This window comes from Akebia trifoliata, chromosome 8 (assembly GCF_017979445.1).
Source record: "Akebia trifoliata isolate Shusen 1 chromosome 8, ASM1797944v1, whole genome shotgun sequence".
In the NCBI taxonomy this organism is placed as follows: Eukaryota; Viridiplantae; Streptophyta; class Magnoliopsida; order Ranunculales; family Lardizabalaceae; genus Akebia; species Akebia trifoliata.
This window is the reverse complement of record NC_141382.1, coordinates 6,638,014-6,655,640: the sequence shown is the minus strand read 5'-3', so window position 1 is coordinate 6,655,640 and position 17,627 is coordinate 6,638,014. Positions and strand designations below refer to the sequence as shown.

General features: G+C 36.2%; 3 protein-coding genes across 4 annotated transcripts; all 3 read right to left on the bottom strand.

Moving 5' to 3' along the window:
* Window positions 1-4,674, bottom strand: LOC147395779 (P-loop containing nucleoside triphosphate hydrolases superfamily protein). Its single transcript, XM_086450704.1, has 12 exons — window positions 4,447-4,674; window positions 4,296-4,346; window positions 3,783-3,922; window positions 3,609-3,708; window positions 3,249-3,512; window positions 2,759-3,038; window positions 2,497-2,658; window positions 1,894-2,113; window positions 1,764-1,797; window positions 1,442-1,605; window positions 1,221-1,334; window positions 1-1,116 (listed from the first exon to the last, which is right to left on the bottom strand). The coding sequence occupies exons 1-12, from the start codon at window positions 4,451-4,453 to the stop codon at window positions 370-372; spliced, it is 2,283 nt and encodes a 760-aa protein (XP_086306830.1). The 5' UTR covers window positions 4,454-4,674; the 3' UTR covers window positions 1-369.
* Window positions 4,675-7,017: 2,343 nt separating this feature from the next.
* LOC147395778 (Chaperone DnaJ-domain superfamily protein) lies at window positions 7,018-10,926 on the bottom strand. Of its 2 annotated transcripts, none has more exons than XM_086450324.1 (7): window positions 10,547-10,926; window positions 10,389-10,469; window positions 10,198-10,235; window positions 10,038-10,117; window positions 8,485-8,544; window positions 7,436-7,544; window positions 7,018-7,332 (listed from the first exon to the last, which is right to left on the bottom strand). In XM_086450324.1, the coding sequence occupies exons 1-7, from the start codon at window positions 10,832-10,834 to the stop codon at window positions 7,191-7,193; spliced, it is 798 nt and encodes a 265-aa protein (XP_086306450.1). In that variant the 5' UTR covers window positions 10,835-10,926; the 3' UTR covers window positions 7,018-7,190. The 2 variants fall into 2 exon arrangements, with proteins under 2 accessions (XP_086306450.1, XP_086306449.1); XM_086450323.1 differs by having other exon boundaries at window positions 8,461-8,544; window positions 10,547-10,909.
* A 3,345-nt stretch (window positions 10,927-14,271) lies between these two features.
* Window positions 14,272-15,400, bottom strand: LOC147395777 (2-hydroxyisoflavanone dehydratase-like). The gene has a single exon (XM_086450322.1). The coding sequence runs from the start codon at window positions 15,289-15,291 to the stop codon at window positions 14,335-14,337; it is 957 nt and encodes a 318-aa protein (XP_086306448.1). The 5' UTR covers window positions 15,292-15,400; the 3' UTR covers window positions 14,272-14,334.
* Between the last annotated feature and the right edge of the window lie 2,227 nt (window positions 15,401-17,627).

The window sequence follows — 17,627 nt, the reverse complement described above, 5'->3', positions numbered from 1 at the left end:
ACAACGACAGTCAAATTACTTAATGGCAAACAAGAAACAACTTGTAATTCAGAATTATGAATGAACAGTAGTGTATCTACTTGGATTTCTCAATGGATTACAAATGAACTGAATCAAACAGAACTAGGACAACAAACATGCCTACACAAAAATAAGAATGTTAAAAAAGTAAGATTATAGAGCCTGCCCAAATTACTTTTACCCCACCGCTTTGATGAGAAACCAATTTACAACGACAGTCAAATCTCTGACTTATATATTAAGCATGATTCCTCAACCAAATGGCTAACAAGTAACGACTATAATGTAGAATGGATGGGATGGGATGACACAATGTAATGGCGAAACTGAAGACTTGTTCGAATGTACCTACAATTTGTCTAAAAATTTAGTAGAAAGTATTGATTTTCTATCATTCTTCAGGCTTCTTTGCTTAAGTGGACTCCACACAAAATGTCTCCTTTGCAGAGCAACCACGGTTGGATGCTTTGGCTTCCATGAGCCAACCTGCACTGGAGGACTGCCCAAGAACCTTGATTGTAATCGACCAACAACTGGAGTTGCATCTCCCGCTGTTGCTGATCTCAACTCCATCACTGATACCCTCCTTCGTGGGTCCTTTGAGAATGACTGTAGTCGACCACCACCATTGTTTGATTGGAATTTAGAGGTGTTGAGTGGTGTCATAGTTGATGATGAGTGTGACTCAGGGCGGATAGTCGCGATAGAGACCCTTCTCTTGGGCTGATGAACCTGTGTTGTTGCACTAAGAGGCCGTACCGCAATTGAAATTCTCCTCGGTTGCATCAAAGTTCTAGTGTTGGTCATCGTTACCATTGTCCCCAAAATGTTTTCTTTGTTTTTGTCTACTCCTGATGCTGCAGTAAGTGGGGCAGAGCCAAGTTTATGTGGTGGGACCGCTGATGGAGAGGGCAAGAAGTTTGTGATTCTTCTCAGTGGTGGCCTCAGCTTTGAGGGACACAACGGCGGTTTTTTCTGTATTTGGCCCTTCGGAAATTGTGGTATAGCTGATGATGCTAATGATCGGGCAGCTCTGGTTTCTTGATTGAGTCGGGTTTTCCTCTCTTCTGCTAATTGGTTCTCAAGGTCTCGAACCTGTTAAGAAATTTTGGAAAAAAAAAAAATCAGTTAACTCTTTGAAATTGATGGAAATGGAAGAGAACATGTTGGAAACTTTTTTTTTAAAAACTACTTATTACCTTCTCTTGGAGACTTCTGCAGAGTTGTTCACGGGCAGCAAATCTTAGTTGCAAGGATTGCATACTGTCCTGTAACTTCTTTGTTTCTTTCTCTTCATGCCTTAGCTTCTCGGCCTGTTAGAAAAAGTAGCCAAGTTGCATGAGTTCAAACCATGAAGTAAACTTCATTCGATAGTTGTCCTATCATTCTAGTATAGAATATGTAGAGATGAGATTATTACCATCTGTTTGTACTTGAAAATTTCAGAAGGGTCTGACTGTTTACGGGCGGGGCCATACTCAATCCCCCGAACTCGACTAGCAAAGTTCAGGGAGCAAAGGGTCTCCCCTAAGTCTGCAGAACTTTGGCTTATTTGAACAAACATTAAAGTCTTGCAATCGCCGCCTGTATGTTTCGTTGTAATTCATGTATTAGTAAAAGTTTCCGGGGGGTAAAATCTTTAAATAGAGATTGACCAAAACTATATACTAATCAGTCAATTACCATGTTTAATAACAAGTCTAAGCATAAAGGACTTAATTTTTAAACAAGAACAAGCTTACCAAGAGAACTCTGCAACAAATGAGTGAGCTTAGAGTTCCTGGTTTGGACAACAAAACACATACAAACATTAGATACACACACATGCACACACACAGAGAGAGAGAGAGAGAGAGAGAGAGAGAGAGAGAGGTGCCTGTAGGGAATGTGGGGTGTCTTGGATGCTAGAGCAGAGATAACATCACCAAGTGCCGAGAGGGATTTATTAATAAATTGAGACTCTTTAAGCCTCTCACCATCAACTTCAATCCTCCCAACACGCTCACTACCCGCCAAGTCTACCAACCAGAGGTGGCTCCTGGACCTCTGCCCATTTACCAAATTCTCCCCTCTTACAGTTACTCGAAACAAGCTGCATTCAAAAAGGATATTATATCATTTATCTTCATCATATAACATCCTCAAAAACACAATATCTTCTTCACCCTCACTTTGTTTATCAGAATTACTATTAAGAAAAACATATTCAATATTTCCTACAAGGAATCATCATCATCATAAAATTTGGGGTCTGCAGAACAAATTTTGTTCCTCCATTCTATTCTGTCTAAAGTGTTAAAACGCATTGGTATTAGTTTATAGATACAAATTTTAGGGATGGATTTTTAGAGAAAGAGCCAAAAACACCCGAATTTGATAAGTGGGGATAAAATACCAAGAAACTAAGACCTCTAAATTGGTGTATATGGAATTGATGACAAACAGAAAAAACAAGATTCAATAACCACTGTTTACCAATGAGAGCGGCTACTGAGTTCGTTAGCGTTGGTTGATCCAACGGCTCTAATTCGGCTTCCAGTCTTAAGCAGCTCCCATACCTCCTCTGTGTTGTGCACAGAAGCTTCAACCAACCCTGGGACTTCCTGTGTTCCCTCTGCTGTTTGCTTTATCTCCAACCTTCATAAATTTTCACAAACATCCAAAACCTATAAAAATTTCCTCTTTCTTTCCAGTTTAAACCAATTGAAGAAAGTGAAGAGAAAAAAAAAATACTTACTTTTTCGATGGTAGGTTGGAATTCTCGACTAGAAGATCCCTAATCTTCTCATTGTAAACTTCCAACATACTCACAAATAACTCGTATTTCATAGTACCGTTGCGCTCCTTGGAAACCCGAAACAATTCCTCTAAGGTTCTATAGTTAACTCCTCGGTTTTCCGTGGTTCCTTCCATTGTAAATGTCTTTCCTGTCCCTGTCTGCCCATAAGCAAATATACAGACATTGAACCCATCCAACACCGAAGTCACGACAGGTGAAGTCTGAGAAAATACAGCCTCTGCAAGTTTTCCAAAATCAAGAAATTAAATACCTCTCAACCCATATGTTCCCTTTCTTCGGATCTTATAATACATAAATTAAAATGAGATGGCTCATTGTAAAATTACTGAAAAAGCTTCAGCAATGAGAATCAAACACAAACCCATTAAACTGAATCCTCTTTAAACAAAAATTTATGTATGGTTTTTTTCCCCTAGATTATGATTACCTTGATTGTCCTGGGGACCAAATACATGGTCAAACTTGAATTGTTTTCTGGAAGAATCAGAGCAAACAATTTGTAGCTCAGTTTCTTGAGATGGATCGAAATCTACCACTGAAGAGTAACCATTGGCGATTTCATCCTGGTTTAATGGCCTACATCTGCAGAAGACCCTTATGTTGCCTTTAAGCTCAATTACTTCATTGTAGAGGCGTTTTCGTTGAAGACTTTCTTCAAGGTATTTCTTCTTGAGAGTTTCATATTCAGAACCTGAATAATCCCATTACAGCATAAATAAATCAGGTAATTTACCCAAGATAAGATATAAGGAGGAAAAGAACAGTGAGGGTTTGTAAAGGATCATACTGAAAAGCTGAAGAGCAGCCCAAACATCAGATCCAGGGAATGGTTCCGAAGTGATGCACTTTACTTCGTCGGAAAGCACTGTGTGCTCCTTCTTCAAAGTCTGAAACAGAAACAATAAAAAACTGTGCTAATGGATTTGGATTTATTTAAATTTGTATATTTGCAGAATCTGACCTGGATTTTTTCATTCAAAGAATCGATTCTCTGCAAAGGGGGAATTAGGTTTTTCTGCTCCTGATCTGAAGAAGTTGTTTCTTGGGCTTGATTAACAAGATCATCTTTGATCATCAAATGGATATTTTTAGGTGGTTGATCTGAAAAAAACCCAAACACCTCAGATCAATTGGTAGAACCCAAAACTAGATAAAATGGTGGAAAAAAAAAAGAACCCCATAACCAAGAAAAGAAAGAAGATTGAAAAATCTACAAATTGGGTCTCTTAGGGTTTAATCTCAAACGAAACAACATTGAAGAAAAAAGAAAATGTTTGAGCAGAATTCTTACCAGATCAATGTGTAGAACCCAAAACTAAATAAAATGGTGGAAAAAAAAAAGAAAAAAGAAAAAAAGAAACCTATAACAAAGAAAAGAAAGAAGATTGAAAATCTACAAACTGGATCTCTTAGGGTTTAATCTCAAATGAAAAAAATAAATAAAAACAAGAAGAAATTTGAGAAGAATTCTTACCATGATCCGCAATGAAACTGGTCTTCTCTGAAAGAGTTTCTTGGTTTTGATCTGAAAAAACATCCAAACATCACGGATCGATCTAATTCAATCAAGTAAAATAGGGGGAAAACAAAGAAGAAGATAGAAGGAATTTAATAGTCAACCATACCTTCCATGGTGTTAGTTTACTTCTGTTAAACGAATCAGAAATTTTAAATTAAGAACTTTTGGCGAAGAAGATGAGAAGATTTCAGAGCTCGAAACGAATTGGATGTAAGATGAGAGGGAGAGAGAGAGAGAGAGATGGGTTTTGTTTATGGTCCTTCAAACGGTCATATAGGGTTTTGTTTCGATTTCGATTTTTGAATTACAAATCAACTTGAACCGTTGGATTCGATGATACGTATAAACGGCTAGTTTTAGGAGCCTTTTGTAGATCTGAGAGATTTGAAATAATTTGCGGAGCGTTTAGAAAAGAAACTGCCCACGATTCTCTCTGTCCAAAACACACACTATGAACCCTAGTTTTAAAACTCGTCGAGTCAATTGGAAACTCGGTCGAGTTGTATCAGAAACAGGCCAAGTCAAACAGACTCGGAAGGGTTTCAAGTGAGTTGACCAGGAAACTTGATGGCACCAAATCTCCAACTCAACTCAACCAGCCATCTCAAAAAATGGATCGGGTCAAAAACTTGACCAAGTTATTCAAGCACATGACATTTTTGCGGAGAGAAACAAAATGAGAGTTACTATTTCCACACCAAGCTTTACTAACGCCACACCAACTGTGCAATTTACATAGAAATTGGTGTGGCATTAGTAAAACTTGGTGTGACAATAGTAGCTCTCAAAAAACAATATCCTTCTTTATTTTAAAATTTTTAAAATAAGGAAAGTTACCAAAATAACAACGTTGTTGTTGTTGTTGTTGTTTTTTTTTTTTTTTAATTACATGAAAAATTAATAAAAATGATGAAGTAACATTAAAATTGACATCGATTCTCACATTAGTGACGTGGATGTATGTACATAATCATAAATGCTGTTAATTGAGATACAAGTAAAAAAAGAGTCGTACCAACCGGGGTTGGGCTTGAGGGTAAGACTGGGTGTGCTCCCTAGGTCTTGTCTTCGAATCCCCTTCCCACCACCTTGTGTGGCACTTAATGGGTTTGGGTTCGTCCCCTTAAAACTCGTATGGGGTTGGTCATGCGGGGCCCCCAAGGGAGATTAGTCTGTCACGCTTACTTGAGAGTGTTGATGGGATACTCCCTCGGTTACAAAAAAAAAAAAAAAAAGAGTCGTGATGAATGCACATGGTGCTAGTACGTGACTGACATGGCAAGGGCACAAAACCATAGATCTTTTTCATCGAGATATATAGAAAAAAGATGAATGGCTATATGCCCTTGCCATGTGAGCCACGTACCCAGCCACATACCAACACCATGTGCATTCATCATTATTCAGTAAAGAAAAACATGTATAGCTTATATGTGTACCTCCACTTCAGCAATGTGGAATTGTTGTCAGTTTTAATGTTACTGTAGCACAACCCTTTTCTTAAATTCTTGGAAATGTTGAGTATTTTTTGGTTTGGGGTCTTTGGCCAGTCCAAATGATTTTGACAATAAACATTAAAACGATGTTGACTTGACTGGGTGGTCATACGACTAAAGCTGAATTGATTTGACTTGACTCGGTGGATATTTGAGTCAAGCTGAGTTTTGAATTTTAAAAGAAGGGTAAATTATTAAAAGAGGGTAAAATATTTTAATATTTACGGATTTTTCCGAAAAATTATCAAAAACAAATTAAGTAGTTGGACAGTCCATCATTTTAATAGCTTGCTGGACCGTCCAACATTTAAATGGAGGCTAAATTGTGGGGAGTTAAAAGCAAGATTAAAATGCTGGATAGCCGAGCGTTTTAATCATCCTGAAAACATAATTTTGGTAAAACAATGTAATTTAACTCATTAAAACGTTGGACAATCCAATGAATTACTAAAACACTGGACTGTCCAACGACTTAATTCGTTTTTGGTAATTATATATATTGTAAATATTAAACTATTTAATCCACTTTTAGTAATTAATTTTCCCTTAAAACAATGCTATAAAAAATAAACCAGATTTTAGCATCTCGATGTTGATGAAATTAGATAATATGGATCCAATAGATGTTGGTGTCACATGGGTGGTGCTCATTCAATGATCACAAATCAACCCAAAATTTCGATCGCTTCCTGAGTCAACCAACATTTCCTTCTCTCAAATCACTCAAGGGGTTAGTTAAATTAAGAGGAAACTCCCAAAACATGCACAACTTTTGTTAAAATCCCATTTCAGTACATTTTTCATTTTAATTCCCAAAACATGCATGAGCATGAGCTTGCGAGATCAAGATCATAGGTATTTATTCTAATTTTAAAGTGATTAGTGAGATCGCATGTATTTTATTCTAAAAGTGATGATCTCGCTAATAAAAAAATTAAAACATGAGGCAGTTATATCATGACTTAATAAATCAGATATATTGTAACTTTTTAAGTCAAATATCGTTTGATATTTAATAGCGAGATCACAGGTAATTATTCTAAAAGTGACAATTTCGCTGATTATAAAAGTCATGATCTCGTTGAAAAATGGTAATTTACCCGATAAACTAATCCCTTTTTCTATGTGTAAACCTATATACAATAACAATACAGTACATTAAGTTCACACCTCAATCGACGAAAGCATGTCCATAGCATTTCTATTCAAAGCCTCGTGATTCTGTCCCATCAGATCTATGTCAAGGCATTGACCATCAGATAGTATAGTATAATCCCATTTCTTCCATCTACTCAACAGAGGTGATGATGGTGGTGGTGGTGTCCATCAGGACATCAACATTGATAATTTAGTATCAAAACCAATCAACATTTTGTGTGGAAGTTTTGGGTTGCTTCTTGGGCTTCCGATAACGATTGTTCTCGAACTTAGCTTTGGTGATGAGAGAATACAAGTAGTCTGCCTCAGCCAAGTCATTATAAGGTGAACTCAAGATACTACAAGAAATCAAGATAAATAAAGAGAATTGGAAACTTTTTCGTGATAAATTAATAATGAAAAATCCTAAAATTTGGTGAGAGGAAGTTAGTGAATTGCTACCCTTCGAGTATCTCCTCCAGAATAACTCGTTGAGAAGGTGTTACATAATGGATACAGTTTCTCGGGCATTGGCCAACGGCTTGTTGAACTTGGTAATCGTCCCCACATCCTGCATACATAAATTATGGTTCCAAAAAACAAAATTACGAAAAGGAGATGACAGAAAAAATAAATAAATTAGAACGTATAGTGGCGGTTTTTGACACAAAAATAAACTATTGATGACGGGCATAAAAGGCAGGCGTAGTGGGACAAGTGTCTTCCTAACAGTGAAAATAAGCTCTCGAATGGCCTTAATGTCTAACATTTTGTGACCAATATTTCACTGGCAAAAGTGTAGATGCACCAATTGGAAAGGCCCTCTCCATAGGGGTTGCTATGGAAAACAGCCACATAGTGTAGTGGAATGTAGAACCCTTCGCTTTGTAATTCAAGAGAATCAAACCTATCCATGCCACAATTATCATCATCAAAGCCTTATACTAAATATTTGGGCCCAGCAGAACAAATTCCATTCCTCCATTGAAGTCTTGGACGATCATAATTCATGTTAGGGGATTGGTAAGAGAGTGTAAAACGCACTATTTTGAGGGGGGGGGGGGGGGGGGGGGGGGACTGTTATTGGATGAAGACGGATTTTTATTATTGACACCCACAAATTTTACCAACTTAACAAGCTGGCATCTTTAAATATTGGTGCTGCCACTAGAGTAACTATAGGTGAAGAGTGAAAGGAAGACCCAAAAGAACATGGATTGAACACACTTGCAATAACAGTGAGGCATGGAATTAGACATAATTGAATGAAGGACATATTTTGTCCAGCCCACCCCAAATAATTGGGCAAAAGGCTTTAATGATGATGAATAACTCAAAGGTTTCGATGGATTTTGAATCTGATAACTAAACTATTCATTAATATAATTAGATAAATAAAAGATACACTATTGTGATTGTTGATGAGAGATCCCAGCCATTCTGCACATACAATCGCAAAAAATAACTTAAAAGGAGCATAATCTAACCCTGAGAAGTTGCGCGTGCAGTACCAGTTGAAGAAACAAAGGAGAAGACATAAGGTGCTGTTTTTACACATGAATATGGACATCCTGAAAAAGATAAAAATGATAGATTTTATTAAAAATAAGAAGGAAACCTTCTCAAGAAGGTTAGTTCCCTCTTTGCAGTATGAAAAAGCACAAATAAATGAACTAAGTGAAGCAATTCTTTACTATTAGAGCCAAATTGAATCTATTTTTAAAAGGGATTTCGACAACCCTTAAGACGCAGTATTTCGTAATGTGAAACATAATTTTTTTTAATATTTTGGTACCAATTGGCAATTTGGGTCTCACCAATTTGTGGCCCATATAGCTCCTGTAGCCCAATTTGAACCAAGTTAAATTTCCACATATGCTAGATCCACAAGCTTAAGTTTTTTAGCTATCTTTTGTTTAGCAACAAAACAATGCCTAGATACAAAAGTAGACAAAAAGGTCTACTGCGGCGCTCATTCATTTTGTATATGGAAAATTTCAGCCATTTCACAAGAATTCCTTCTTGTTTGAAGAACAAATGAATGTGTCAATAAAAATCGTACAACATTGCAACATATCCTTGGTAATGAAGTGTGCATTGCAACATACATTGTTGCTTTCGATTGTTGATCATGAACTCGTGAGTGGCAAGCTATATGTGTTTTATGTTAAATTTCAGATGGGTCTTTTGCTGAATCTTATAAGATACTTCTTGACCTCTCTTATTTCAAAAAGCCAAAGATGAATCCCCAGAAACACGAGTGTGGTGGATCTTCGTGATCCAAGATATTACTTAAACATCAGGGATTGTTGTGTGGAAAGGTCATGGTATGAGACCATGATGGATTCAGGATCCATAATGACCTATCTCACTAAGACCCAAGACCAAAAGAGAGAAGGGAACCACTAACTTTCAAAGGACTTGAGAAACAATTACTTAAGCATGAGACCACTGAAGATCAACAGATCCAGTTTAATATGTCCTAGGCAGTTGAGTTTGAGGGGGGTCATCTTGAAAGTATTTGAACTTAACGATTATTCGTTTTGTTTTTTTGTTTTTTTATTATTTATGATTAGTCGGTTCTGCCACCTTTTTCAATGCCTCTCTTTTAGGGATTTCATTGCTGGGTGATGCAAACATACTATCGGATGAGACAAGTCAAGCTCTTCTTTCTCAATGAGAATCAAACAGTTGGCGCGTGCATCAAACCAACGTTTTGTGATTTAAAATATAAAGCATACTAGAATTTTGAAATCTTAAAACAATGGGAATGCTTGTTAGTTGTTATGGGAGCTTTAAAAGGATTTGCATCAACAAGGCCATCTACAACATCTAGGACTCGAAGAAGATGTTTTTCGACTGCTAGAGACAGCTTGAACTGAAAAAATAAAATATTTTCTAAATTCTAACACAAGAACAAAAGCATAAAATAAAAAAGGGGGGATCTTTTTATTAGTCAGATTCAAGAATTATTGAATGTGAGATCAATATTATTGAGCAACCTAATTAGCAATAATGCAACAAAATCAAACATTAGGGCATGAGAGCCATGAGAATAAGGTACCTTTTCCAATACAAAGAGTCTCATTGACAAACAGATCGAACGCCTCGCATTCAGGTTCATCAAAAGGATCTAAACATTCCCTATTTCAAGTTCAAATCACCAAAATAATAAAGTACTAATCTTAGCTTACTTAAATACAATTACTTAAGGCCAAGATTACCTGTCGGCCATCTCGAATTGGTGATTCTTGGACAACATCTACACCACAGCAATTCAGGATTAATTTTTTAATCTCAAAATTGACACTTACAGACCATTATGACCCAAACTATAATTAACAATCCAAGACAAAAAAAAAAAAAAAAAATCCTACATTAAATCACGTTGTTCTGTTTTAGTAAATAGTTGTACCTCATAAGCCCGAATCACACGGCGAATCATTAAATCCGAATCTTGGGCATCTTTGCACACATCAGGGTGGAATTGCTTCACCTGTGATAACCAAATGAGTAAAAATTACATCACTAGAACTCTTAAAAATTAATCAAATTATGGGTTAGTGTGTGTACTCTAGATCGAAAAGCGGCTTTGAGTTCATCGAAAGAGCAGTTTGGTTCGACGCCAAGGACAGCGTAAGCCGAAGAATTTGAAATCCAGTGGTCCTCATCATCACTCTCTTTGCAATTTATAGTGAATGGAGATGTTGAAGGAGAAGGGAAAGAAATGGGGTTTAGTGTTTTGTTTAGAGGGACTTGAAATGGGAAGAGAGAGGGAAATGGAGAGCCATTATAACGACTAACGGTTTTTGAAAATTGAGTGAACCGTACAGTTGTATTGCAGAGGAACAAGGACCTCATTTTTCTTATCTGTGCTGGAATTTGCAAGATCACTATGTGAGAACATATAATAGAGAAAGGTTTAAGCGCATTTTCGAATACGGGAGTTTCCGTCTTCACTACCCGACGATTATACATATGGCACATGCATATTGTTTGAAATTAAAGGCCTACCATGGAGTGGGAACCACTTGTCAATGTATATTTTCTGTCTCCCGTGGTAAAGATTTGTTGTTGATCTTTATCGTGAATATAAAATTTCTTTCATTTTGTTTGTGATTGCACTTCAATGATCAAGTCAATAAAAATTTTGGTAAAATAACATAAATGTGTTTAAGTTAAAATAATTTATATTTATTTAAGACTGTAACTTGAAGAGGCTGACCTAAACTCAACTCGGGTTCAACCTAATTGATAGGCGAACCAAGGCAGAGTTATGTAGAATATGAGTTGAGCATGAGCTAAGATATCTAAATTCGGGTTGAGGGTTTGGGCAACCCAACTCAACCTGAACCCCATGCTATATATCAATATATAATATTTTAATTTATTTTTTATTTTTCTTTTCCTACATATATTTGTAGAACTAAGGAAATTTTTTTTATTGATTTTTCTTTCTATGATCAAAATGAAAATTTTCATGTTCAATGAGTCCAACCCGGACTAACCCAAGCTCAACTTGATTTTAGAAGTTCAATCATAGGTTGATGAGCTTGAGCCCGATGGTAGGGTCGAGTTGAGCTTGGGTTGCACCTGGGTTTACCCTTCAACCCTCCCAAGTTGCAGTTCAACATTTATCTCTATTTTTTTTGTTTATAGAAAATTTGAAAATTCCTAATTGTATTATTTTTATTCTACCTACACCATATTCAAAAATTGTAACACATGGTATTTTTAAGTTTCATGGTGATAAAGTCCATGTTGGGCACATCTTGATATTTTAATAAGGGTTTTGTTAACATGTGCTCTAAGGTTAAACTGCATTAAATACATCTTGAAAATCGAATTTTCTTCCAAAAATGTCTTTAAAAGATTTCTTTTTACCAAAAATACCCAGGAGATGCTTATTTTCAAGGTGTATTTAATGGATCTTAAGGTGCGTCCTTAAGGCATATGTTAACTTTTTAATAATGGTGTCGTAATTCACCTAACCGCCATGACTTATTAAGATGAGTTATGGTTACATTTTCAAGACTTTGGGGTCAAGTGGACACCTCTGGACTTTGAGGTAGTATAGTTTAGTTTTCTACAATTTTTGAACTCTTTATCCGATTTTTTTTTCCTGATAAGTATAAAATATATTGAAGAAATGAGAGGAAATAAATACAAAAAGAGAAGATTGAGGTAGCCCCTCAACGAAAAGTAAAAATGAACAAAAAATTCTAAAACATCAATAATTACACAAGAAATTTCATCTAAAAATAAAGTAATCGAAAGTAGTTCCCGTAAATTCTAGTTTAATTTTTACAATTTTTGAACTCTACAAATTAGATTTTGGATCTTCAAGATCCATGATTCACAATGATTGTGTCGAGAGGATAATTCCAATCAACGATGACACATGTCACCTCAGGATTCATGTTAATATGTGCGATCTTCTAGATAACTAACTCTATACTCCTGAGTTAGAGCCCTCGAGATTAGGAAATTGAAACTCGAAATCAAATTATGTTATGGAATGCTCGAAGTCGAAGGACAATGATGAGGTCGTGGAATGTCTAAATCATGGTTTCAAACCTCGTCCAAGATCAAGACGCACTACGTGAAAATCCCCAATTAAAAAAAAAAAATTTGTTGGGCGTGGCCCGTCAAATTTTTGATACCCAAATTCCGCGGCCTTCGGACCACGTTTCCAATCCCACACTCGATCTCACTCTCACTAACTCGATCTCATCTCTCTCTCCTTTTGTGTGTCTCTCTCATTGTCTCTCTTTCTCTCTGTGTCTCGCTCACAGTCATCGATCGATCGATCGACCTTCCATATCTCTCTCTCACAGTCTCTCTCTCTCGATCGACATCGCTCTAAGGTTCTTACGCAACACTCACGATTTACCTTCTCTCATTCAACTCGATCTCTCACTCGGCTTTCTGGTATGTTATCTCTCAATCTCTAGGGTTTTTTTGCACCTCACACATAGACTCAATCACCAAGTATGCATCTTCCCTTGTAAGAATCTAGAAATCGATACGAACTCTCCTTCATATTGGATTTTTAGCTCTCGAAGCTCTAGCTAGGGCTAATCGGTATGAACTCTCCTTCCCTCTTCTCTTTGATTTGCATCTCTTGCATTTTATTTGTATGTTTTTTATTTGATTTACTCTTCCAACGATCTGGTTCTATAGTCGATCTCTACACCTAATGATAAAGTTATCATTGTTTCAGATTTTTCTTTTAAATTTTTGAATTTTTGGAGGGTTTTGGTGCTTTTATTTTGTCTTTAGTTGTTAATATTGATGATTTTTCAGTTATGTTTCAGTGATTTTTGAGTTGTTGATGGTGTTTAAAGGTCTAAACATGTTGGATCCAGCTAAAATGTGGAAAACAGCTTATATTGTGGTATTGTGTGTATTTGGTGGGATTGCATTAGTGTTGGAAGTTACGACATGGATCGTTGTTCTGAAGAAGAAATCCGAGGCATCCACCGAACCTTATGATGGGAATGGCAAGCAACAACCACTCACAGTTTGATCAACAACAAGATTGCAGGCCATATATAATATTGAGGAGGGTTGGTTCTCTTACAGTTTGTCTATAAAGTTACTTCTTAGGCTTTCTTTTAGGTATCTCTTAGAATCTATTATTGCTTCTTCAATTGTTTGTGTTTTGTGTTCTAAATTAAATCAGGAGTGTGACATAAATAGCTGTATATATATCATATACTGCTTTATTGTCAGTTATTTGTAGCTTCGACAGAATTTTCGATCTTAATAAAAAGGTTTACATGTATATTAATTTTGGGTTATTTAGTTTAGTTTGGAGTTTGTTTTATGATTTTTCTTTTGTTTTTTCTTTTTCTAATTTTTTTTTTTTAAATATTATTTTGTTCATTGTGATTGGTGAATTAGAGAACCGTGTTATTATTTGTTAAACCTCCAAATTTGACGATCATACTCTATGGATTTTTTTTTGTTTTTTTTAAATCCATTCTCCAATAATTTGATAGTCCAGGGCCGTCAAAAAAAAAAATTCTACAAGAGAATATTTGACGGGCATATTTGACGGAAGGGTCTATCAAATTTCTCAAAATTTGACGAGCTAAAACCGTCAAATATGAGCCTTTTTCACATAGTGACGTATCATTTGAGTCATCTCGATATCAGGTATGGATGAGACGGACTACTAAAACTTTTTTACGAAATGTCTCGAACATATCGAAAAACTCGTCCTAGATGAGACGCAAAATCAAGTATTAAAACCATGGAACATATGAACATATACATACCTCCACAATAGAAACTATAGTTATAAGGATCTTTATTTTATTTTTTATTATAAGGGTTGGATCCTTACACACAAAGCTTTAATGATTGAGAAATGAAGCCAAGCACTTAAAATTGATCTCAGCATTCTCACAATAAGGGTCAAACATATGAAATGCATGATCCTCTCCTTCTATTTCAATCAACTCCACTTCTCCTTTCCACCCACTCTTCTTGACTTCCTCACTATAAACCCTACCTCTCTCTCTCAATACATCTTTCCCAGCCACACAAACCAAGATCCGGCCACATCGAAGCCCAGCCAAGCTCGGTGCACCAGACCCAAACGGGTTGATCAATGGGTCATCAATTCCAGTCGTCGATGGGTTAACGAACAACCAGATCCGCTCAACCAACGATCTCACACCAGGATCCGCATCCGACTCTGATCCAATCGGGTCGGATCCCCAGAAATATGGATGGGACACAAACGCACCTAGAATTCCACTTTTGGCACGCAAAAGCAAGTTGTGGACTATATTAGCACCAGCGCTATCACCTCCCAAGAAGACTTTGTCAAAGTCAACATGATCAATCAACCATGGTTCACCATCTGCCACGTGTCCCTTCGAGTGGGACAAAACCCATTGAAGTCCAGCCCAAGAATCTTCGTAAGCTATGGGGAGAGGGTATTCAGGGGCTTTCCTGTACTCCACAGATACAACAACGACGTTAGCTTTGGAAACTAAGATGTTGAGATATCGATGGTTTAGAAAAGAAAAAGCGGATTCTACGCAGAATCCGCCACCATGGAAGTACACGAGAAGCGGTAGATTTTGGTGATTCTTTTCAAAGCTTGTGATTCTGGGGAGATAGATTCTTGCAGAGATGGTGGGGTCAGATGAGATGGTGATGTCTTTGGAGGAGACACCAGTTTCTGGGTCTTGTGGAGATGGAGGAACGAGTTCTGAACCCATGAGTCGCTCGACTCGGCCGTCTTTGTGGACTCGAAGGAGAGGGAGAAGATCGTAAGATAAATCATGGGGTGAGGAATCCATTGAAGAGAGCGGAAGGGGAACCGATTGTGAGCGGGTGAGAGAGAATATAGAAGTAGAAGCTGTTTTAAATAAGAATAATTTGGCGATTTTAGTGATGTAAGAGTGTTGTTTGTTTCTTTGGAGATGAAAAGACGTCTGAAAGGCCAATAATACAGAGCATCAAACTTGCAGCTGTGATGGGAAGATAGTGCTATGACGGATCCCTAGGAACCTGTCCTTTTCTTCTTGATCAATAATAGAGATAGCCTTGCCCCTTGACCTTGATTTTGTCTGAAAGACTAATAGGAAAGGACCTAAATACCCTTATCTTTAAACTCTAGCAAGAATCTTAAAAAAAAAAAGCTTTCATCTTCATGTTGTTAAGATAAGGTATTTTTAACCTATTTAACCATATATCCAAGGTCTTGTAGAAAATCAATGTAACATTAATAAATTTTCAAAATATGAGTTAAAAGTTTCAGATTAAGCTGATTTATTGTGAGGATGATCTCTATGTTAGGAAAATCATCTGGAATAAAAAAAAAAAATCAGTCCAATCTGAAACTTCTAACCCCATTAAAAGTGATTTAGAATGTAGATCGTCGATTTTTTGTCAATTTTTGCCAATAATTTATAAATCACTTTTGATGGATTTAAAAATTTCAGATTGAGCTGATTTTTTGTGATGATGATTTTCTCATCATAGTGACCATTCTCCCAAAAAATCAGTTCAATCCAAAACATCTAACCCATATTTTGAAAAACCATTGTTTTTACATATGTCCCTTGAACACTCCCCCCCACCCCCACCCTCTCTCTTTATATTTATATATATATATATATAATATATATATATATATATAGAGAGAGAGAGAGAGGGTGAATCCATCATTCTACTTCTCAAGATCATATTTTGTTATCATATTAAAACTTAAGGAATTAGGGTGTAAGCTCAATTATAAAATTAGCGTAAGGGCTTTGTTCCCTCTAATTGTGTGTTTGAAATTGAGTGGCTTTTTGATATACCTTGTTATATGTTAAAAAACTTTCATAGATTCAGGATGTGCAATCGTAGGAATTAGGTTATATCTCAAAAGGGAAGTGATATAACTTGTTTTATAAATTTAAAAACAAAAAAAATCTTAAGAAGAAATTCGAGAGTAAGTTTTTTTTTATTCAAAAGTCGAATATTACTATTTTGGGGGAGAAAATAAAAGTGTTGCTAGTTAGAAGGTGAAGATGAGGGTATTTAAGTCATTTAAATTTTTCTATCAAGAAAACCAAGGTCAAGGGGCATAAATCATTGGGGTTTCAAAACATGAGGGACGTAAACGCGTCTTTAATATTTGAGCAAATGGTATGTCTACATCACCAATTAAAAATGAATTTTATTTTTTAATATTCAACGCATGGAGATCTCGTCCATTTATAATAATAATAATATAATAAAAATTGTCGAAAGATTCTCATTAGATAGCCGTCACCATAAGGCATGTACACCACGTGGCAACAATCGGGCCCAATATTAATGTTGGTCAAATCGGATAAGAGCCCAATTCTCAATCCATATCCGAAGTAATCGGATTTAGACTGGATCGGACTACGGGTCTGATTTGATTCTTTGACGTCTTATTTACACCAACTATTTGTTAGCTTTGAAACACCAAAAAATCAAAGAAAGCTCGTGGGGCTTGTTTGAGATCATAAATGACTTTACAAAAACTATCTAAATTACAAAAAGACTTATTGATATTAAATGATATCTTGGTACACTTGAGCCAGTTGTTCGAATGACCTAATTTATCAAGTTAGATTAGGGTCTTAAAAAATTTATTTGAACCATAATTAGGAATCTAGTTCACGGCAATGCAAGGGTGGAGTTAGCAAGGAAATGGTGGGGGCAATTATCCCCACAAAACTTTAAGATACCCCTATATTTTTAGTTAATTACATGTCCTATTTGTCCCCACTCCCCATTTACCCCCACACCCTCATCTACCTCTAATTCCTCCCTCTTTCAATGTTTTTTTGTTGATGACATTGCTTCTTGATTGGGCCTTCTCGTATACTAATTGAAAATGACATAAATATAATTTTATTCAACTTCTAACAAAAAAAATCTTTGAATTTCACCTTAAAATCATTCATCTTCAAGTTCTTCAAGTATACCACTAACCATATTTTGCCCTCATTACAAGAAAATCCTAGCTCCACCCCTATGGCAATGGTAGTTCAAAATTTAGAACTCTGAAGAACAGTTGGGTCTAGGTCGTAACTCCAAATAAAGGACTCTTAATCTAAAAAAGTGATTAGTGAGGTGCATAGACTAATATGCAAGCTTAGTTATAAAATATAAA